We start from the raw sequence: 23257 nt of genomic DNA, 5'->3' as shown, positions 1-23257 counted from the left end.
TTAGGAGTTGGCTTGGCCAGTCAAACACTCAAATTCTGGTTATTTTTATTCCCAGGCCATATATTTTGAAGTTATTTATACAAGTGCCAAACATGACGGGACAGATGATTTCACAAATGCAAAGAATGAAACCCAGGACTTACCACCCAAAAACTCACCAGAGCATTGCTCGGGCTATACAGAAGTGCGAGGATAAAGTCACTCACCCAATGTCAAAATACCGTTACCTCCAAGGTGCGAGGAAGCAGCCGCTCCGCTTGAACACTACGGGATTGTTTATAAGAAGGGAAGCTAAGCTCAACTTCTCCAGCTGAAGCTGCAGAGGAATTTGAGGCAGGCAGAAAGTAATTATTCAGCTGGAGTTTGGCCAGGACGCTGGAGTTAGCACTGCTGTTCTTGCAGACTGTGTCGGGGGACTATGCAATGACCACCAGCGCTGTCTACTGAGTCATCAGCGCCGCTTCCCGCAGAACCCGGGTTCTCCTTGGAAATCTCCCATTTCTGGATTGAGCAAGCCCAGCCCCGGTTGGTTTGGGAACAATGCAGGACAAGGAGGAAGGGCGAGAAGTATAACTATTAGTGTCACTTTCAAGAGCAGTAAAATTTAAATGGATTAAAGGGATGAAATCTTTATATATAGTAAAAAGGATAATTATAATGAAGGCATCTGTCTAGCTGGCACCACCTACAGCAAGACCTGCAAGCAGTAATTGTACAATAACAACGTGGTGTTTAGTGTGAGGTTTAGGACATTCTGCCAGAAAACCTAAAGCATCCAGGTTGTAAAACACTGTAATAAGTAGGTAATCCCCAGCCTGGCGTCCAAGTCACTGCCCTAACCTGTTCCTTATGATTATAGAATGTCTCAGTGTCAGCAGGTTCACTGTGAGTCAGAGCTGAAATAATAAATGGCTTATTTTCCATCCTGATGGAGGAAATACATCACGGCTCATTGTGGCTCACTTACTGAGGCTTTTTTTTTTTTTTTAAACAGGAAAATGTAAAAATAACCAAGTCATTCTGCCTTATTGCACTTATTTTTGATTAACAAAGCCCTTGTTACAATCAAATTAGAAAAGAAAAAGCAGCATGTTTTCAATATGGTCTGCAAAAACAATACCTTAGGAAAAATACAGAAGAAAAGATACCGCACAAACAACCAAAGAATATGAAATTTGTGACAAATAGCCTCTTTGCCAAAGTGATTCCACCACTTGGCTCCTGTAAACAACGGGTGGCCCGAGCTGAGGTAAAGGTCTAGGCTCTAACCTCGCCTGCACTTTTGGTCCCAGGAAACTGTCTTTAATCAGGTTCCAGTGCTCACAATTGCTCAGTCGTACGTTTGCACACTCAGGACCTCTGGTTCTAAGCTCCAGAGGAAAGGTGCTCTCTCTTGCATTGTGCATTCCTAGCAAGCAAATAGTGCCCTACTTCTGACAGGTCTGCCCAAATACTACATACAAACCACACAAATTGTCCCACTGAAAAGTATGAAGAGATAGATGAAACACCAACATCCTGAAAATACTCATCCTTTACCTAACACAGAAATACATAATAGCAGGAGTATTGCAAGCAAGGTGCAATCAGTCCTTCCACCATTTGCAAACTAAAACAACTGTAACAAGTAGAAGAAAATAAGCATCATTATTTTATGGACTTAGACAAAAAGCACAGACATATTAAGAATGGCTATTTCAAGCTCAAAATTGGGGCACATATATTTTTATACACACACACAGAGTGGCCTATATACATAGAACACTTAAAACAACAGAATAATATAGAAAAAAACAGAATAGAACAATATAGAAAAATCTAGAATATTTTTCTAAAAAATCTATAAGCAAATTATATATAAAAGTCTTAAGTAGCATCCATTTTTAAAAAAGAAATAAAAACACCTAAAATAGTAGAAAACACAAATAGACCAGTATTTTCACAAACTGTAAAAGAAAAAAATCTGGGGTGAATATCATAAAGACAGCCCTGATTGTTTCCAGGGGAAATAGCTGTCTCAAAGAATTGCAAGCTCTATGACTCTGCATATTTGAAATATACAGTAATTGACATTACACATACAAAGAATGCAAAATTCTTTGAATTAAAGTAATATATACTGAGAATATAAAATTTCTCCAGTATCTCACTGTAGGAGAAAAAACTGACATTTTTCTGCATTATATGTAGAATAACAAATTGTAAACTAATGCTTTAGACTGGAGTATGAAAAGCAAACATTAATTCCCAGAGTACTACTGCTAATAAACTGGTAATCAATAACTACTAAGCTGTTTATGACCAAAAGTCTAATACTGTAACAAAAATGCAGATAAAAGTACAAAGTTGCTTTTAAAGTGGTGTCTCTTGACTGCAAGTTTTTTAAACATACCATTTAAATGTAAAAATGAACAATTTCCATTTCTTGCATATCCTTTCTGCAGCTTCTTATGCATGCTTCAGTAAATCAAATTTATCATGACCTTTAAAACCTCAAGATTCTTTGGGTAACAGTGGTCAGGACTCCGAGCTACAATTGCAGCAGGCCAGACTTTTAATTCCCATGCACGTTTTACCGTGCCAGAGTTTGCCTGTGAGACACGCTGCAGTGTTGGTTTCCACCCCATGCTGCTTTCTAGCTGAAAACCCCGAATAATTCGAGTTCTGTTGTGGTGCTATCCATCAGCCCTAATTCTTGGCAGCCCTTAAAGCAGCTACTTAAAAGGACTAATGGTCTTGCAATGGAGTCATGGGACTTTGACTCACGCTCCCAGATTCAGCTCCAGGTTCCACCACCAGCCCCCGCACAACCCCAGCCCTCTCCTTTGCCCCACCACCGCCAGCGAGGACACCGAAACCCGTCCCCTGTTTGGCCTTCCTAGGGTTTAGACTATTTTGTGGAGGTTTCTGACACATTCAGGTTTGCCTTTGCTTGCAATTGCTCCTCTCAGCCGTCCTCAATACAAATACATGTCAAAATAAGTGAAAATACTGGCATGTGAAAGGTTGATACAGTAAAGCTATGCAAGCACAACAAGCCGTGCCATGGTTTCCTGCAGATTTACACCACCCCCCCACCGCTGTGTCCTACACAACTTCCCATGGGCATAACCTCAACCCACGATCTACACCCCCTTTCCAACCTAGCTGCTTTCACTCCTTTACCTTTTGCAGCCCCCAAATACTCCAAAGCCCCCAGTACGTAGCCCCCAAATTCCACAGCAACCTTCAGCCCCTCCTAAACAATGTCCCCTGGGGGGTCCACCAGGTCCACCACAGAGCTTGGACTGGCCAGCAAGTTGCTACCTATCAGGAGCAAAACAGGAGATCCCAAGGAAGGCTACTTAACTCTTGATCTGAACCTTCTTTTTTTCTTTTGGTGATGTTTTATTCCTTTTTATGGCTAACTGTCATATTACAGTGATGAGCACAGAAGCTGGATTCATTACTGCCTTGTGACTCATTAAAGGTTTTTTCTAAACTGAGTAAAGTTTCCATAATTTTGGGGCCACACTTCACATCAGAGCTACACTTCAAAAAGCGTTACAAATCAAAACAATTTCAGTGACAACACTACAGGGAAGCACAAGCACCCGGCATTTGGAATGGCAAGAAATTAGGATTTATAAATATCCCACAGATACATTTAGAATTTTTTAACCCCTTTCATGCTTTGGATTTCAACCCTTAAAAATGCAGGAAGAATGGTTCATTTTAAGCTTCTGGATTTTTTTTTATTTCCGTTTTGGCTTGTGATGTGAACAGATCCATTCAATGACATTACACAGCAGTGCTTCTGAAAGCAAGTCTGCTCTTTTCTATCCTACACCAGTAAGAGCAAAAAAATCTCTTCCTTCTGACCCAAAGATCATGTAAAAGAATACATGTGTCTAAAGACAAGACTTGCAGACAGACATCATACCTTGTACTGCACAACAAAGTTGGAAAAAGCACACAAGCTTTGAATTACACAAGCTCTTTCTTCAGCACTTTTTATTATTTTAATTTTCTGCATGGGAATAGCCATTTTCTTAAATACAATTCATAGCAAGTTACCTTCCTTATTAATTTTAGCTTGTTTATAACATTCATTTAATTCTGTATCTTTTTCTTTTATTCTTATCTGCATTTACAATATTATTGAAGAGTTCATGCTTCCAGGTAAAGATTGGTTTTTTGAACGAATAGGAAATCCTATAAGGTCTTTCTATTGCAGTTTTTCTCCATAACAAACCCTTCCGTTACGTAGCAGATTACATACCTTTAAGATATTCCTTTTCTTTGTGACACACATTGTCTTCCCTTTAGAAAGTAAAACTTTCCTTACTAAGCCTCAGCAAGAGAAAGCGGGATTTTACAAAGCAAAAAACAAGAAAAACACAACAACTCACGGCACTCACGATTTAACTCACATTTCAAAGTCTTCTCATTTCCTCTCTCGCCTTTTCTTATAAACACCACAACCAAAACCCATTTGTTTGCTTTGATTTTCAAAACTCTACTACTCCCAAATACGAGGAAATCTCTCTGCAACCCGCTGAGGTTACCGGCACGTTATAGCCTTTGTCCCCATATCAAAATCATCCAGCCTTTGCAGACTTTCTAGGAAGCACAAAACAACTTGCAGTTCAGATATTTCTCACGTCCGTCCCCCGAGTGGGCAAGCCTGAGACTGACGGACATCGTGGCCATCGCTGGCTCCAAGAGCATATTTCATCATACGCAACCGGGATGCACAGCACGCTGCTCTGCATCCGGTCTTGCCTTCAAAATGGAAAAGGGGGAGAACCCTCTCGGACTGCATATGCATGGAGGGTATGCTATTCATCTGAAAAGACACACCTACACTATGTGTGAATTGTGTGGCTGTGCTCAGTCTTTAAGAGACCAGAGTTAAGACTTCCCAGTGCTGGCAAGCAGCGAGTCAGGTGCTGGTTAAACCCCATGTAAGACTGTCACCTTTCCACCTCCTTGGAGGAGCAGACTGTTGCTACTGCATGTGACACCCATGACTTCTCTACAGACAAGGAGATTCTTGCTTTTCTAATCCTTCTTGGAGAACTTTATTCCCTGTCCTTTAGTGGCCACCGTGGTACGGACAAGAAGATGCCCAGAGCTTGGTTTCCAACTCAGTGTGCCAGTACAGAGAGAAACCCAGACGTTCCTCAACTCTCAGTGTCCGCACAACAGGGCAAACTGGGCTAATCCCTCAAGGAGCCAAAATACAAAGTCCTCACATGAGCTGGAAACAACATGGTCTGAGATACCATCTTAGTCCCATGCACTCAGGCACATACAGGCTTGAATTTGATGAGGTTATTTTGTCAACACTTGAAACTGCCCCTTGGACTTTTCCCTAAACTGGTGATGTCTCATAATTTGAGCCTTAAAAGGACCTCTGGGGATGTTCAGAAGGGCTGGCTCCTTTCTAGGGAGCTATTCACCATGCCCGATGAAGTTTCTCCTTGTGAACAGTTAGAGCAGGAACCCATTCTCCTTCACCAACTACCGATCCCAAATAGACCAGCCTCCTAAGCTAAAAGCAGACTACGCAACCCTCTTATATCTAGCTGTTGTCTTTCCCTTCTCCTGTTACCCAAGGGCTTTCCTTGCAACACCAAGAGGTACTTTGAATCACAAAAGTCAACACATGGAAAGGAACCACTAGGCTTAACTAAAGGCAACTATTAGGCTTTCTAACTTCAGGCAACGTCATACAGCGTTCAGAAGAGGACTATGGTCTACGCACCAGCTAATCGATCAGGGACGAAGAAGAAACTTCTATTTCCTACTTTGAAGCTTCGATGCTGCAGAGGAACCTCAGAACCTCATCGGACTCTCGCACAACCGGTTCCCATCAGCAATTACACACGTGATCTTAGGTTGCCAGTATGAAAAGTCAAATCTTAAACGGTAAGCAGGATCTACTTTTCTTACTGGTGCTACCTATGTGAACCTTAACGCAAGATTTGCATGGCAGAAGAAAAAAGGTGTTAACAGGGAGAGGGAATATTCAGGTCAGTACAGATATGTTTTGCTACTCTATATCTATTCCTCATGTAATAAAATTCAGTGTAAGTTGTACTTTAGCAAATCGGCAGCACAAGCAATAAACCTGGTCAGAAGTTTCTGACAATGAAAGCATATTCTGCCCTCTGATTTTTTTTTCCTTAAATTTGGAAGGAAGTTTCACATTTCAGTACAATTCAGACCACGTTAAAGACATTTCTAGGAAAAGGCACGTTTCCTACAGCAAAGCTCATTTAACAGTCACTTAACAGCAACAAACTTAAAGCCTGGGTTGGCAATTTCAATTTCTCCTCTGCATGATTCATTTATCCCTGGGATAGGCCTGAGCAAGGGATTCTCCCAGCGAAAGACAGACTAATCAAATTATTTCAAGTCAGTCAGGTATTTGCTTTATGCCATCCGGCCCCGATGGCAAAATCTCTCGTAATAGCAGATCTCCCAACATTAAAAGAAAAAAACGTTCACAGGCTAAACACTGGCTTAATCAGAGCCAAGAGGCAAAGCTCCTACAGTCAGAAAGACATAAAGGTTATCGCTGTCTCATTCTCGTTCCTAATCTTTCACGGTGCATTGGAAAGTGGCTTATATACATATATATGCACGCCATTTCAGACACACACTTGACAAAGCACACCATTACCCCCACGTGCAAGGCAGCATTGCTATATTGTGTCCCAGTAGCTGGCACGGAGAGGACGGATTTTTGCAAGATGCTGGAAGACCCCAGCACGGTGGCCGGGACTGAGCAACAAACTTGAAAAGGCTTGAGGCTCTCCACCCCTCTTTCCGAGCAGATGGGCCATCCACATGTATCCAAACATACACAGTCCAGAGGAGCAAAGTTCTCCTTTCCAGTTTCCTTGACCTCCAGCGAGGAAGGGAGACAGGACTCAAGTCAGTCACCCCAAAAGTTGACAGAGGGCAGCACAGCAAAGTCCCCCATCATGCCCGTGTCCCCAGCCTTGCGCGTTGCCATCGGGCAGGGACACCAGACGCTGGGCCACCGCAGGGATGCCACCCCGAGAGCTGGCTCGCAAAAACGAAACGCCGCCTTGGGCCACAGCTGCAAATTCAGCTGCTGTGTTACTAAACCCTGTTGTTCAGCAGAACAACTGGAGCAGTTTGGAAACTGCAGAAGAAATCTCCGCAGCCACGGCACTGCCCTGGGTCACAGATGGGCTAATGTAAAAGGCCTGAAGACCTTGACGTGAGTTGTATTTTATGCACACATCGTTTGCTGCTACTTTTACAAAACGTGCCTAGCTAAAGACACCTAACCTGGTAAGTGATTTTTGGTGTAAGTATTTCTTACCTCTGTCTTAAACTGGATTATAACTTGAAAATTAAGACGTTTGGTGCGCTTTCGCTTTAGTCTGGTTTCCAAAGGACAGGCTGCAGCATCAGTTCATCTGCTGGGTATCTGCGCTGCATGGCGTGGCAGCTGGCTGGTGGTGAAAAAACACAGCAAATACCAGCTCTTGCCCCAGGAGTAGACAGGAAATATGGGGAAAAGATCAAGCAATGATGCCGATAACTACAGTGGCTTATTCTCTTCCTCCCCTCCCACCGACCTCTCCAAGCTCCAACAGCTTCCACCTCTCTCTCCCTTGGGAGAGCAACTCAGCCCTCCACCTCCCCTGATGCCCCTGCTCTACACCTGCCAACGATGCTCTTGCTCTGATCATCTTTGAAAATGAAAATATTTCTTCTCAGCTATATAGTTTTGAAGCTGACAGCTTTTATTTCACACATGAAGAAACTCCTGCACACCTGAAAGCTCGCCAGCCTTTCCCCCATGGTACCCTTGGCTCCAAGAAAAGGCGCTGCCTCCCTTAAGAGCATCATTACGCCACCGCTGCTATTTCCTACATTCTCAAATCCAATGCAGAGGGCAGTCACATGCTCCTGTTTATACATCCCATAATACAAGGCCCCTATTTATCAATAAATGCCTTGAGGTGCAGAGCAAAGCCCAAGCTAACAAAAATCTGCTAGGATTATCTGCTGGTGTTTCACATCAGCAACAGCAGTGGCCAGGGAAAAGTGAAGGATGCAGCAGAGGGAGTACAAAGAGTAAAGAGCAAAAGGAAGGGGCTGCTACAGGTATTTGAAGAGTTGGGGAATGAAGAGGGAGGAGAAGAGACGAGAACTAGAGGCCCAACTTTTTTTTTTTCCTTTTTTTTTTTAAACTCTAATCCAAGGCATTAAAGCATGACTTAAAAAAATACACAGACAAACAGACAAATGCTATGTTTTGCTCAGTAAATAACTAACCATTGGAACCCATGGCTGCAGGATAACTACTGGAAAATAACTTGCAGTGATTAAAAAGGGATTAAATGGGTTTTATAAACAACAGTATCTGTTGTTAAACATGCTAAAATAAAATTACAAGAGTTAATAAGCCATTTGCTTCAGGGCATAAACTAATCCTCATATAAGGGTAGCAGAGATCTGCCTGCATGTCAGCTTGATATCTGGTGCAACAACTCCTCTCCATAGGCAAGCAATCTTTGCTTTTAATTCTTGGCATTTAAAAATTGTCTTTCTTGCCTGAAAAAGAGAGCATGCTATTGTTCAGGCCTTCAACTGACCTCACATAATTAATTCTGGAGTTTACCAGATATATCATTCCCTTGAGGGGCGGGGGTGAAATGCATGAAAAGGGAGGAAAACAGTTTAATTGCTCCACACTTCAATATTCTGCTCTCAATTTCTTCAAATACGGTTTGTCAGGGCACTAAAACCAAGCACATGAGATAAAATTCTCGTAAAAAGCTTAAAGACATGAACAAAGCACAAAATCTATTAGTACTTTTTGCTGCAACAGTTCACCAGCCAAATCAGTTTATGAGAAAATTAGATCTTTAGGACAGGCAGCAAGGGAAGTTTTTTAATATATTAGAACAGAAGAATTTACTCTGCCTGGTAATAATTAAAGCATTATCTAATATCATAGCCTGTTCTCAAAGATGGGATAGGGTTGAAGTACAAACTCCTTGAGATTATGATTCCAGCCCTCTCCAAACCCAAATCCAAACCCATGAACCTTACTAACAGATTGGCTAGTCTCCCAAATAATTGTTTCTGGACAAAACACGAGATGGGATACGACACGTCCAATGCTCCACTGTGGTTATGAATTTTTGGTTTCAAATGCTTGCTCTTTCCCACAGGCAAGACGGCTGCGTGCTGGGGACGCTCCTCCCCTGGCTCAGGAAAGCTCGTGGAAGAACAAGTCTTGAACATCAGCCCTACAGAACTCATTCCACGGGTGACCCTTCCCTCTACGCTGCCAGGCTACCCACTCCAGTTTTATTTGTCTGCAACTTTTTTATTATTATTTTTTATTTTTAGGGAGGTGCAAATTACAGTTGGCTTAGTTTGGCAATCCCAAAGGTCAACATTTGAACTGTGTTTTCAAAAAAGGACTCTGCAATGCTCCACTTCAGCTCACTAGCAGGCCAGATCAAGCGTGCCCTGTGCCTGTGAGTCTCTGCAAAGTTTGGCACTGACCGCCCAACAGAGCAATATCAGTGCTGGAGCCGCACATTAAACTGATAACCAAAGCAAGAAATATAAAATGCCTGCTAGAGAAGAAAAAAAAAAAGCTCTAAAATTTAAATTAGTTTTACAGTGAATGCAAACATACTGTTCCAGACCACTGTACATATATATTCCCTCTCCTCCCCTACTGCTGAAACAGCAAAGCATGCATGGCAGATGGCATGATTCATCTGAAAATTACTCTAGCAGCACTCTATTAGCCTCTAAGGAGTAAACTAGGATAAAAATATTCTGAATGTTAACTTAAACTAGGCAGTTGTCATGAGGAGTCAACAGGTCAGTCTACTTGCTCAGTTTGCAGAATTTTTCTTTCAATCAGCAATAAGCATTACGTATGAAGATATCATCATTTATTTGTTCTACCTACCAGGAATTAATACAGAAGCAAGAAGGGAAGCAACTGAGGGACAAAAAGGTTTATTTTCCCACACATAAGTAAAAAAGCACCAGCCAAAGTCAGGCCAAGAGCCACAGCACATCACGTTAATGACGGCACCAGCCATTTCTGGCGAGATGGGATAGATTCAGTTTCTAGAGACTGCACATCTTAGCTGGAAGAACAACTTCCCACGGGCCCAGCAGCTGAATGTAAATCTGCTCAGTTGAAGACATGGAAGGGACCTCAGGAAGTCTATCTCCTGTCCCAAGGCATCAGCAATTATGTCCAAGACGTTTGCAAGAAGCTGCTTGGTAATAACATCCACCGAGGGAGCCACCCCCAGCCCCAGTCGCAGTTAGAGCACCGTGCCATCAGTCCCCCTTCTTCACACAAAGACAGGAGTCGGCGGTGCTGCACGTCTTCTTCCAGAGAAATTAAAAACCATAGGAAGTAAGGAATAGGGTTCCCAGCTGCAAGGAACGCTGAGCACTCGCTCGCGGACCTGCTGGACTAGCACATGATGCCTCCAACTGAAACTCCATCACTCATTTGAAAAAAAAGAAACAAAACACACACTTAGATGGTTCAGATTACGCTGACAGTACAAAAACTCACTGCAGTGCAGGACACTGCCTCAGGACTGACTACTGTAACGTTCATTGCCTGGACTCTGGGCCCCAGGCTAAAAAACTCCTTCCCAAATAAACAGTCCACAAGAACCAATTTAAATTTTTTTTGCTCCGTCAACAATAATCCTCAGTCATCAGAAGCTGAACATTTGGCATGCTTTAATATGCAGGTTAACCAACCAGGGGGTGAAGCGAATAATGCAGTTGCCCTCATCTTTGGGGAGAAGGTGGTGAAACTGTGCTTAATGTCATCTCTTCAAAAAGGCGTTTTCTACATATGTATACGCCACCACGTCAGCCTTGTTGCATAACCGGGTTGTGCAATCATTGCAAATTCATTTACATCTACATTTTTGTTCCAGAGCTCCAGAAGGGGGAAGGAAGGATCACTGTCAAAGGACGGGGTGGACTTTGCAGAACTGGTCTCCTCGGCCACAGGAGGATGGTGTGAAGAGGGGTCGGAGGCAGCGGGAGGGCAGCAGGACTCCCTCACTAACGCCACTACCGCTCACCCAGAGCAGACGTTTGGAGCAAAGTCTTAGAAACCTCAAAGCAAAGGATGACTTCATAGCATCAGGGAATGACTAGCGTTGGCTTGGACTGCAAGCAGAGAAGATTATGGTTTCTCCTTTTAATACTTATTACTATGTCATTGCCACAGAACTGTAAAGAAGAAATAGGCAAGAGTGCAGTATCAGGTTTTCATAGACTGAACAAACTGGATTATTCAAGAGCGACTCAAGTTTCCTAACAAGCATGGAAAAGTCTGCACTAAGATAGCATCTCTTTATTTTCCCAAAATCAACTGCAACAGGCTGTGTTTTAAAATACTGCTTTAAACTCCCATCCTCGTTTTTATTTCAAGAAGGCATTTACTGGATTTGCTACATTTGTGGATAAGGGTGCAACACACCAACGGCACCGGGGACCAGACCCTAGACCAGCCTTAATACTCCACCAGCTAGCGCATACACTCACACAATGTTAGGAGAGATGCCCAGCTCTTGCAGCAAAGGCAAACCATCAGCCATAAAGACCCGACACCATAGTTTTACTCGGAGGCTGTGTATATTCATCAAGGAAAAAGGCAAAAAAAATTAATCCCCCAACTCGAGCCGAAAGAGAAAGCTCCTGGTTCAGCCCTCCCCATCCCTCTCCAAGGTTTCCAAGCATCATGTCACCTATATTTAAAAGGCAGAAGTGCCTTCCAGCTCTGCCTTAACGCCATCCTGAGGATGGCAGGGCCCAGATACCGTAACAACTACGAAAAAGTGAAGCTGCTCTGAGTTAAACATGCAGTCACACTCTGGGTTTTCACATCTGAAAAAAAATTACACCTTTTTTTAGTATTGCTTCCCTCATTACAGATTTCTAGATATTAATCAAGATCTAAATATATCTAGCTAGATAAAAATATGTAGTGCATTTTTATTTATGTTTGAATTATATAACACAATTTGATGAGATCACACGTGAGGCTGTGTCCTCACCCTGCATTTCAAACAGCTTCTGGTTTGAGCTGCAGATCCGTCAGCTGAGCAGAGCTCAGCTCCAAGAGGCAGGGCTGAAGTAGGACAAGCGGAGCAGGGGCGACAGGCAAACAGCAACTGCAAATACCTGAGCCAGATCTGGCTCTGGCAACTTAACCCTCCTTAACATCACCACAAAGCTCATTAAAAAAAAAAAACTAGTAGCAATACTAATGAATCCAATCAATAAACATTTATCTTGGATCAACACTTCCATCACGAATCTTTCACTTTAGCACAAGCATTGCTTTCCTCACCTGAACCTCCAGAGACACTGAAAGACCTCACTGAGGAATAAAGGCAGCAGCGCGGTATCCTCTGGAGAGGCCAAGGGATATACCTTAACTGCGTTAAGTAGTGAGGAACCTATGTGGTGAATCACTACAAACTTCTCCCTGCAACTGCTAAGAGGAAATGTGATTCCATTCCCTGACCACCCTTCACACCTGCAGAGCAGCAGAGAAGTACCCACAAACGGGGTACAGCAGCTTTCGGCAGGACCCCGCCAGCAGGCTCAGCTCTGGCACGGAGCAGCCGCTGGGTCACGGCTCCAACACCCAGGGAAATCTGCACAGCAGCACCCTGCCAGCACCGGGGCAGAAGCCAGGCTCCAGGCTTTCCCGAAAAGCCTTCTGCTCACGCCTTCCCACCTCTTCACGCCTTCCAACGCTTGCATCCCAGAGGACTGCTGTTAAGGGCAGCTGGGAGCAGCCCTCGGCCCCGGCCCCGCAGCCCTCTGATGCTGGAGCCTCCCAGGGCAGTGCTGCAGGGGAAGGGGGCAAAGGGGGAAAGGAAAGAAGAGGGGGACTAACCAAACAGTTACAAATTACACCTGCTAATTACGCATTTCCAGAGGGGAGACAATAGCAGGAATAATCCCTCTTCCCTCAGCGCGCCACCAGGATGCCTTCAGACACAGGTTTTCTGGGAGATGGGGTTGTGGGGGTTGCAAACAATTACATTTAATTTGAAGGTAATATTTTTGGAAAGAGAAATCAACATGTTAACAGCGAGCAGGAGCATGGAGCACATAATCCTTTCACATCCTGACAGGGGAGAACTGCGGAGGCCTGCTATGAAGCATCTCTGAATAACAGCATCCTCATTTTTTGAATATCTAATTAGGAGTTTCTATATATTGCAAAGCATCGCTATAAGATATAATTTAGTTGGCAAACACTAAAGATCTTTCAGTCAGTAAGTATGCTTTTGGCAATCAAAATTTAAATCTGGATATATATCCAAGATACGTACGGCACAGGTACTTTTTTTTTATGCTAACAATTACATTCAAATTAGCAGATTAACTCGAATCAGTTTTAAGCAAATGCAAGCTACAAGCACATGAGCCCCCCCCACCACCACCACAGTATATTTTTGGATTGTTAGTATCCTTACTCCCGTTAGCAGCTTCAAATACATTTAACATACATTAAAGGGCAGCAGACAAAGTGAAACAAGTTTTGTCTAAATCTAAGAAGGCTACAGATGCCAGAACTTAGCACGAACTCGGACTTGAAGCTCCCACATGCCAAAAAAACATTTGCAATTGCACTAATTCCCACTGTGGGAACTGAGAAGCAGCTTCACATAACACAACGGGCAACAAATCCATTCCTTTAATTTCAGTCGCCAAATTTTAATTAATTTCCATCCAGGCAAACATTAAGCGTTTCTGCTGATCTTGCAGGATGTAAGCTCATTTGCACAATAAATGCGGTCTAACAAGTCACCACATTTATAGCAAGTTGCTTCAGTCTTATCTAACTGCGTAGTTTGAAAAGTCAGTGATGGGTAACTGAAACTCCACCCACGTCACAGTTTCTGGAGTTAAGCATAAGAAAGCTGAAGAAGTTGCTACCTTCTCATTGCAAGTGAGACTGCCAACAGCATTTGGACAATTAGAGTCCACATTCTGAACCACGCATATAGCCCTTGTTTAGGAAGAGGGTGGGAAAGCATGCAATTTTCACTTCAATTTTCTTCTACAAAATGAATGTCCGTATCCCAACGCTCCAGAGCTCCCCTTCCCAAAAAAAGCAAAGTCAAAGACCCTCTGCTGCCCGCTCGCGGTAACTGCCAAAAAGAAAAAAAAAAAAAAAAAAAAAAGAAAAGAAAAAGAATAAAAAGGAAAACAAATCAATCTTGAAATAAATTGTATAAACTTAAATTGGTCAGCATATAAACAAAACAATCACAAGTTCTGCCCATGCTAGGCGGCACGTATCACTGCAGCATTAAAGCACAGACCATCAGCAAGAACAGGGATTCCCCAGCAGGTGGATCCGCCAGCAGAAAGGGCAGCGGGGCAGCCAGGGAACCCACCTGCACATAGCGGCTGCTGCACGGCCAGCTCCAGCCCGGAGACTTAAGACCAGCTCCAGGTGAACAGCAGCAGTGTAGGGCCCTCCCAGATATAGCACTTTTGCTCACTTGCTGCCCTCCTCCTCTGCAACATCAACAGCGGAGCAAGAGAGCGGTGCCCCGGCTGCTCGGCCACCGAGCTGTGGAGCTGTGGATCAGCCTCACCAGCAAGCAGCTGCCCTCTGCATCTCCTGTCTTTATGAACCTTCAACCTTCCCCAAAACTACAGTTTCCATGGAGAGCACAAAGGCCGCTTACATGTATAACTCCTTCAGGTATACACACTGCTCATTTCATTAAAAAAAGTTTTTTATTTCCTGATTTCTGCGCACAATGAAAATTTCATTCTGATACTACCTAAATTAAAAGGGGAGGGGTGTCTCTAACATTTTTAGAGGGAGATGCCAATGCCCAGGCAGCAGAGAGCAGCCCACTTCACCCCTTCACATCCTGACGCAGGAGAAGCATGGAGGCCTGGCATGAAGTCGCCTCTGAACGATAAATATTAAAAAAAATGAAGACGCTAATTAAATAAGAGCTCTTACCTATTACAAAGCATAGCTAGGAGATACAATTTAGTCGGCAAATACTATGGGTTAAGGGCACCTCTGCTTGCAAGCACTTTTTTGGCCATCAATCCAAATTTAAATCTGAACATGTACTGTTTTAGAGACCACGTCCCACACATACACAGTACGTTCTCTCAAGTACGCAAGTGCCAGGCTCCAGAACTTACACCCCTTAGACCTATGCAACAAAAACAGCCTTGACAAAACGAAAAAGGAGCCCCACATGCTCACACCAACATGAACCTGGGCTGCAGTTAACACACCAGCAAAGCACTCGGGGAAACACGGGCCGCTTAGAAATGCCGTCACAGCCATCCCTGGCACGCTGGCTTGAAGCAGCAACGGGACTGAATGCACTTCCAGCTGCATGGATTCCTAGCATTCCCAAAAATTAGGTTTCTAAGGCTAGAACAAGAGAAGACTTGTACCTTTAAGTTTAATTAACTCTAGAATAAGGCATATTTTCAAACAGAACTATAACATCATTGATACTGTGCAGTGATGCAAGATGCATTTAACAACAGTAAGTTGTCTGAGCAAATTGAATGCTACCCTCCGCTCCTCCAGCAAATTTCTAATCTCTGTCTGATGCGGCAGCTGTCAGAGTCCCAGGAGGTTTTCAGTGACTACATTTTTAAACCTAGCCACTTCTGGTCCCATGTACCACAAAGCAAAGCATTGCTAAACCTTTACCATTTACTGCAGAAGTGCTTCAAAACTAAATACGTTTGCCTCCTTAGGTATTATTTTTAAGTGATCTTAAAGATCAGTCTCCACTATTGAAATCTAGCACAAGCACGAGGCCTAACAAAGTTCTTAGCAGATAATCATCAAGCCAGTAAAAGCAGCTGACTTCATTCTTTTTATTCCTCCACCTCCTCCGTTAGGAATGGAGAACTACCAAGAAACTTCACGATACAGCTGCTGCACTGCTAACGCAAGATGTTTGCGTATCACAAACTACAGTACAGCACCTTTGTTTGATGAACACATGTGAATAACATTTACTAAATATATTTAGAAATAATACTTAAATTTATACTCAATAGTACTCAATTTAATTCATGCTGAAGCTCTCTGTGGAGCAGCAGAGATGCTGATCTTCAAAATGTGACTCTTCCCAGTGCACTTCATCCATTTCTGAAGTGCAGCCTATCATCACAAAGAGCAGTGTTTCTCCAATATTTAAAACCCATTTTGGCACACCAGACTTACAAACAAAATGCTACAAAATTCATTAAAATATTAGTATGTACTATCATATGCTTAACTATGACTAGCTGCAGCCAGCATCAGTGAATTTGAAGTTCCTTCTTCATAGGAGTGGACAATAAAGTAAATATATCCATCGTTCACATACTTCTGAAAGAGGAAAACAATAAACTATTTACCAGGTATCTTCAGTATATATTACTTCAGTATTCATTACTCAAGGTTATAAAATCATCCCCATCAGAAATCCTTGTTTCATATACTAACTTTCTCCCAAAACAGAAGGGGCTGAAGGCTGAATCTCTGTAGCCACAGCCCTACACATTTCACAAATCTGTGGCTGCAAAATGTATCAGCATTTTTGTTCCAAAAGCCAAGCACTCATTTTACAAAATATTCACCAGTTGTGTAAACAAAGGACCATATATTTAGGTAGTATTATGCTTTGGAAACCGAAAAAAGTCTGAACAGACATCTCAAGAGTACATCATTTCTGGAGTCTTATAAAAAACCTAAAACATCAAAAATACTGCCTATTTTATTGTTGATTATTGTATTTAAAAAAACCCTCACATACCTTATCTAAACATCTTTATCCTCTTGTACCACGCTGCTTCCCCTTTCCATCCCAGGCAGCAAAAGCCCCAGTTCCCTAAACCACCAACTTCACTGACAACTTGTGAAACAGTGTAAGCGATAGAAAAATAATGATACGCAGGAAGCAGCTGAGCGTGTCGTAAGGAATACGGTGGCAAAGAGAGCAGTTACCTCGTTTTTGTACTGAAGTTCTTTAAAGTTAGGCATTTCAGGATAATTTAGTTCATTATGTCAGTATACAAAGCCACTCAGGCGTTTTGTTTTGGTGTTTAATCTCTACCTACAATCATACAAGTAACTGAACAGACATCACAGCAAATAGAAAACGGGCAAAGAAAATGAAGAGTATTTCCAACACGTAATTCAAGGCCCTGATGAGAAGCTTAAAACCACCCACGAACGCTGGGACACATCGCACCAGACAGCACGAGCCACTGGCAGCAAGCGCATCTTGAGCACCCCGGCTGCTGAGAGGCGGCGCGGTCCCTCCCGGCCACAACCTGCCTGCCGCGCCGCGGGACGGGGCAAGGGAAGCCCACATGCCACCCCAAAAACGAGGCAACAACATACAGGTTTGAGGCCAGAATGGGCTTTTTCCTTCAAGCTGAAGTCAAAAGGGTAAACATAAAAGGAGAAACAGAATTAAGTTTAAAAGGAAGAAACAGTTAAGGGCTGGCATTGCGATACAGCTTCGCCATGAGTTATTCCGGCGCAGGTGAGGAGAGCACCTTGCACCTGTAAAGATTAAGCTGAACTTTCATACCTGCAGCTTCTCACTTACTAAGCGAAATGCAAGCTGGTGACTCACAGACAGACAAGGAAGGCTGCTACAAAGGACTTTTTAGTGGCAGTGAGCAGATATGCAAGCCACTAAACAGTAAAACTCACAGCGGAGTGGGCAGCGGCTGGAACTAGTCTGTCCGTTTCTCCGAGATCAGGCGTTGCGGCAGAGCAGATACAACTGCAGCTTCCAGCTGTTGAGGCTATTACTAGTGCCACATGTGAAAAGGTATGACTGTAATCGCATTTAACTTGGCAGAATCCAGAAATAGAAAACCAAACATAAATACTTATATATGCATGTGCATGTGCTGTACGTACGTATAATACAATGCATGATGCTAGGGGGAATCGCCTAGGGAAGCATCTAAAGGGACAGAGGTAAATGCCTATAGGTATGTAACCAGCATTGAGGGAATACACAGCAATTCTTCAAGGCGATCTTCAATTGTGATATTTCCATGTAGAAAAAGAAATGTGTGATAAAACCCTCACAAAGATGTACTCATTTCACTTTAAATAAATTGTATCAATTTCCACGATTTAAATTGTTCACTGATCTAGAATCAAAAGCTTTGGACAACTTTTGTGAATATTATTCTTGATTTCACAAAGTCTTTAAAACACGTCATACTACATGTGGCTTTCAAATCAAATACACCACAACCCAGAATTTATTTTGCATGGAGACCGATGCACTACAGAAGAGAGTCATGACCACAGAGTATGCCTATAGCAAGGCTACCCAAAGCACCAGTCCAACGCCGGTTTTGTCCTCAGGCTTTCAGGCTTACATCCCTTCATCCTTCTGCAGCTAGATATCATCTATTCTCATTCCTTCGGCAATGGCAACAAATGAATTTAAGTGATCAAGTTCCCTTAGGACTAGAAGTCAAGGAGGTGTAAATACCCATGCGACCTTAAATCCCTGCCACTGTGAAAAATAAACAACCCATCCAGCTCAAGATGAGTGCCACCAAAACTCTGTGTTTTCTGTTTAAGAAAAATTATAGGTTTTGATTTGAACCCATTTTCAAAAGCAGGCTCAAAGGATGAGACCATTCAAGGAAGCTTAACTGTGATAGCTCCTTTACGATAAATCTCAACGATCTTGCCATAAAGCAAAGACATAAGCACATCACAGAGATGTTTTATATTTTATATACGATGATTAGCCAAAAAGCTATCAGATTTGAGTAAAGGAAGAGTTATCTACAGCTGCGGTGGAGTTCTTGGAGGACTACAGACTGTCTTAAGCCCTATGTCTCCCACTAGCACAGGTAAGGGAAAACATTGCTTTCGCTCAACTACTACTAGGAGAAAAGTTTCATTCTTCCATGCAACTTTCACAACAATTTCTTTGTTATCTCTGAAACAGATCTTGTTCTTGCTTCAGCTTTCTCTGAGCAACGCCGGTCGCTATTGGCACTCATTCACATCCAACAACACAGCAGCTCTGGCAGAGCACATCTCAAGTGCTTCATCCAAGGTAGCCACCGCGTGGGGGGTCATGCGGACTTTGCTCCCCTAGAGTTCAATGAGGGGGGTTGATTATAAAGCAGAGTTCGTGCTAAGAAAGTCTGGAATAAACTACTTTGTATGGATAATTGAGAACTATTTTACCTACTTTAATAAGCTACTACTGATAATTTTATGTTACTACCTTTGACTTCTACTCTTATTTAAAAAGCCATTTTTATTTGAAAGTTTTTACTTGGAAGAACTTGGACACTATTCTGAGCTCCCAACAGATAACGTTGATACTGCTGAACTTCTTTATTCAGTGAAAAATGAAAAAGCAGCTCAACATCAGATGTTAAATTGGGGCAGCACACATTCACAAGCATTAGAGCAGTTAGCCCTCATTTTCTGGGTGAGAAACACAGCCTTGCCACTATGCAGAAAGTGCACATTCTTTTTAATTTCTTGTGCATTTCATAGATTTTGTGTATAATTTGAAAGGTGCCTTGTTGCACTTAGAAATATGCAAACTCCGACAAGATGAAGTGTCTTGAAGCTTTATTTAAGGGGGGGAAGAAAAAACCACCCTCTCTTTCTCAGACTGCGAAACACCCGCGCACAACGTACTCCCGGCCCTAAGTCAGTGCCAGGCTCTAACGCGAGCCCGCGCTCCCTCTGTCAGCAGAAAAGTCCGCCGCCAATCTGTGCTCATCGCCGGAGCGATGCTCTTCCTCTGCCGGGGCCCTCGGCTCACGCAGGCTTCGCTCCCAGCCCTGCGCCCGCACCTACAGCAGGTCCCCGGCCCCCAGAGCATGAGCAAACCAACAGCTCCCGAACTGGGGGGGGGAGGAGAAGAAAAAAAAATCCTTCTTCGAGCTGAGTCGTGGGTAAGTGGTGATAAACGAGGCAAACGGGCTGCACACCTCAACCAGATCAGTTTTAGCCTTGACACCCAGTGGCTGCCAGTAACTAAACCTGAAAAAGTCTTTAAGAAACATTGCATTTTTCTGGCTAAAGTGGTAAAGCCTGCAAGCGTATAACTTTCTGAGCAGCCTGGCAGTGACGCAGCCAAAGGAAGGGATTAGGGCAACATGTGTCCGGTGCAGAACACAGTAACTACTTAATCATGGTAGGAGAGTGCATGTGTATTTACCCTGCAGTGGCAGGGTACCTACTGCACTCTACCAGAGGGTACCACAGCCAAAAACCATACCAGGAACGGCTGTCCCTGTCACAGCGGAGGTATGTAGGCAGAGGAAGAGCTCGCTCTGTCAGAAAGAGGAGTGCAAGACTTCTTTTTTGCTGAAGCACTACAGGAAGAGCAGCAATAAAATAGGAAGCACCTAATAAGTGCTAACACAGCTAGCAGAGTTTCTTATTTGCTTGCTTGAATTTGGGAGTTCTTTGCTTTGATTTTATTTTGGTTTGTTTGGTTTTCAGTTCTCTTCTACTCATTCTGAAATTGATGTATCTTGCTTTATTCAAGGAGACTGAAATACCAGTGGAAAAAAAACAGCATTTTCAAGTGACAAGTTACCTTATTTAAAAGTTGCCAGCTATCAATCATTTCACTCCTATTAAGGGTTTTCATGAAAGATGTCTTCAGACAATTATCCTTTAAATTTTTTAGTCAAACACATCGATAGAAACTAACAAATTACTTTTAAAAGCCTTAAAAGCCTTCAGCTAAAAATGAGTTTAAGATTAATCTGTATTTCCTTAGCAGGATGTTGCTTACCTCTAAAAAAAATAAATTTACAAAAATCTGATGTAACAAACATTCCTAGCTATGCAATTAAAAATACATAAATACACGATTTGAGTTGACACTTTCTTTTTTAAAAAAGGCAATTAATACAGATACTAGAAAGCGAAGCCAAGAGTTTGGCGGGCCCCAGTTGGACTGAAGTCACAAACACACCAGGACGTGCTGATACCATGCTAGGTGCGTGCACCTCACACATTTATTGCCATCATTTAATCCCTCGCAGGGTGGAGGAGGCTCTCCCTTTACGCAGATGGCTAAAGCCTATTCTGACAACGCTTTCACGCAACAGTGCCACGAAATTACGCGCCCTACTACCTCCGCTGCGAGCAGCAGCATAGGTGGGTGACACTTTCTCAACAGAGGCCTCGGAAGAAGAGGATTTGTTCGCAGTGACATTAAGCGTTTGCCACCCACAGGGATGCACAGCTGGAGGGTACCACGGGCCCCGCACTCCCACCGCCACGGTGGGCAAGGGCTGGTGTGGCCACACAGCCCCACGTGAAGCGATGCCAGGCTCAGGGCTACCTGCCTGGGAGGGTGGCCAGTGCCTGGGGGACCTGGCGAGCGGGTCCCCCCGGGGACCTGGGGGCGAGGCAGCGCTCCGGCAGCTGGGCTTGCGGCCTGGCTCTGAGCAGCACCGGCCGCTCGGCTACAGCCTGTGGAAAACCCTAACACCAACAGGTTACTGCTACCAGCCTGCTACGGCTACAGAGAGTGCGCTGCAGGAGGAAACTCTGTCCCACTATTTAACAGCAGAAAGACGCTCCCGCAACCCAAGTTTAACAAAGCCATCAAGACAAATACAGCGGCTTACTCATTAAACACACGGTATTTTTGCAACCCTTGTCCTGCCTCCGCTCTTTCCCCATCCCTGTTTGCTTCTGCTCCCTCTCCGCCGCCCGACGGCAAACCCCGCCGCGCCGGGGCGGCTGCCGGCACGGCACTCCCCCGCCCCGGGCCGGGCAGTCCCGGGGGCTGCGCCCGACGGCCCCCCCCCACGACAAGAGTGTTGAACCCCGGCCCCGGCCGGCCGCCCCGGGGGAGCCGGAGGCGGCAGCGCTCCCGCCGGGTTTGCCCGGGGACGGCGCCGTGACACGGCGTGAACTTTTGCTTTCGACGGGGCAGGGCGGGAGCGGGGGGGGAGGCGGAGAGCGGCGACCGGGTGGGGGGGCGGCCCCGGCCCCTCCTGCGCCCCACCGGGGGGAGGGCAGAAGGGCGCTTTTTTTCCCCTAGGATTTTTCCCTTAGGAAGGGTGAAATAAGTAAAATTTTAAGGGCGGGGGGGGGGAAAGAGCATGGAGCCGGAGCGCTGCAAACCGTGCGGCGAGCAGCGAGCAGCCCGGGGGGGGCAGCGTGCCCAGCCGTTTGCAGCGCCGCGGCTCCCGGCCCAGGCGGCAGCCCCGCGGCGGAGCCTCCCGGGACCCCCTCGGACCCCACCACCCGCCCCTCACCTTCCAGCCAGCCGAGCTGTTGCTGTCGCCCTTATCCTTGAAGTAGGGAACGCTCTTGACCATCCACTCGTAGATCTGGGAGAGGGTGAGCCGCTTCTCGGGGGAGCTCTCGATGGCCTTGGTGATGAGGTCCGCGTAGGACAGGTTGCCCCAGGCGTTGCGCCGCGACGAGCTGCTCTTGCGGGGCTGCCCGGCCACGGGGCCCGGCGACAGACCGGCCACGGGCGGCGGCACCGGCGGCACCGGCGGCGGTCCCGGCGGGTGGAGGCGGCAGCCGGCCTCGGGCGCCGAGAAGTCCCCGCAGCGGCAGGCGGCCGCCTCCGGGGGGGCGGCGGCGGGGGGCAGCGGCGCGAAGTCCTCGCTCTCCTCTAGCAGGCTGAGGTTGCTGATGAAGTCGGCGCTGAGCCCTCCCGAGGCGGCGGCACCGGCACCGGCCGCGGCCCCAGCCGCTCCCTCGGGCTGCCCGCCGCACGACGGCGCCGGGCTGGAGGTGGCCGAGCTGGGGGTGTTGAACTCTGGCCGCGGCAGGGGCCAGGTGCAGGAGCGGGGCCGCGGCAGCGGCTCGAAGTCGGGGTCGATGTCCACCAGCTGCGGTGCCTCGGCCATGGCGGGGCCGGGGCGGGAGCGCGGCGGCGGCGGCGGCAGCAGCGGGGCGGCTGGGCTCAGCGCCGCCGCCCCATGCAGGCTCCGGGCGCGGACCGGCGCGGCCCCGACGGCGCGGCCGCCAACTCCCCTCGCGGCTCCGGCCCCGCCGCCCTGCCCCTGCCCGGCTCCCGGCTCCCTGCCCTCCGCGGCGGCAGCAACAGCAGCGACCCGGCCGCCCGGCGCGCACCGACTGGAGCGACCGCCCCGCGCGGGCCCGCCTCCAGCCTTCCTCCTCCTCCTCCTCCTCCTCCTCCCGGCGGGGAGGGACGGCCCGCGC

The 23257-nt window shown here is 45.6% G+C and overlaps 1 protein-coding gene across 1 annotated transcript in view; it reads right to left on the bottom strand.

Annotated features, from left to right (window-relative positions):
• The window catches only part of FOXO1 (forkhead box O1), a 67278-nt gene extending 44267 nt beyond the window's left edge, over nt 1-23011 (bottom strand). Inside the window, exon 1 of the mRNA XM_075139721.1 lies at nt 22336-23011. Coding sequence (XP_074995822.1) covers nt 22336-22941 — 606 coding nt within the window. The 5' untranslated portion in view covers nt 22942-23011. The remainder of the gene's footprint in view (nt 1-22335) is intronic.
• Nucleotides 23012-23257: the final 246 nt, after the last annotated feature.

The sequence above is a fragment of the Calonectris borealis genome, chromosome 1, assembly GCF_964195595.1.
Source record: "Calonectris borealis chromosome 1, bCalBor7.hap1.2, whole genome shotgun sequence".
NCBI classification, from domain to species: domain Eukaryota; kingdom Metazoa; phylum Chordata; class Aves; order Procellariiformes; family Procellariidae; genus Calonectris; species Calonectris borealis.
The sequence above is the reverse complement of the archived record's forward strand: the minus strand, read 5'-3'. Positions and strand labels throughout refer to the sequence as shown.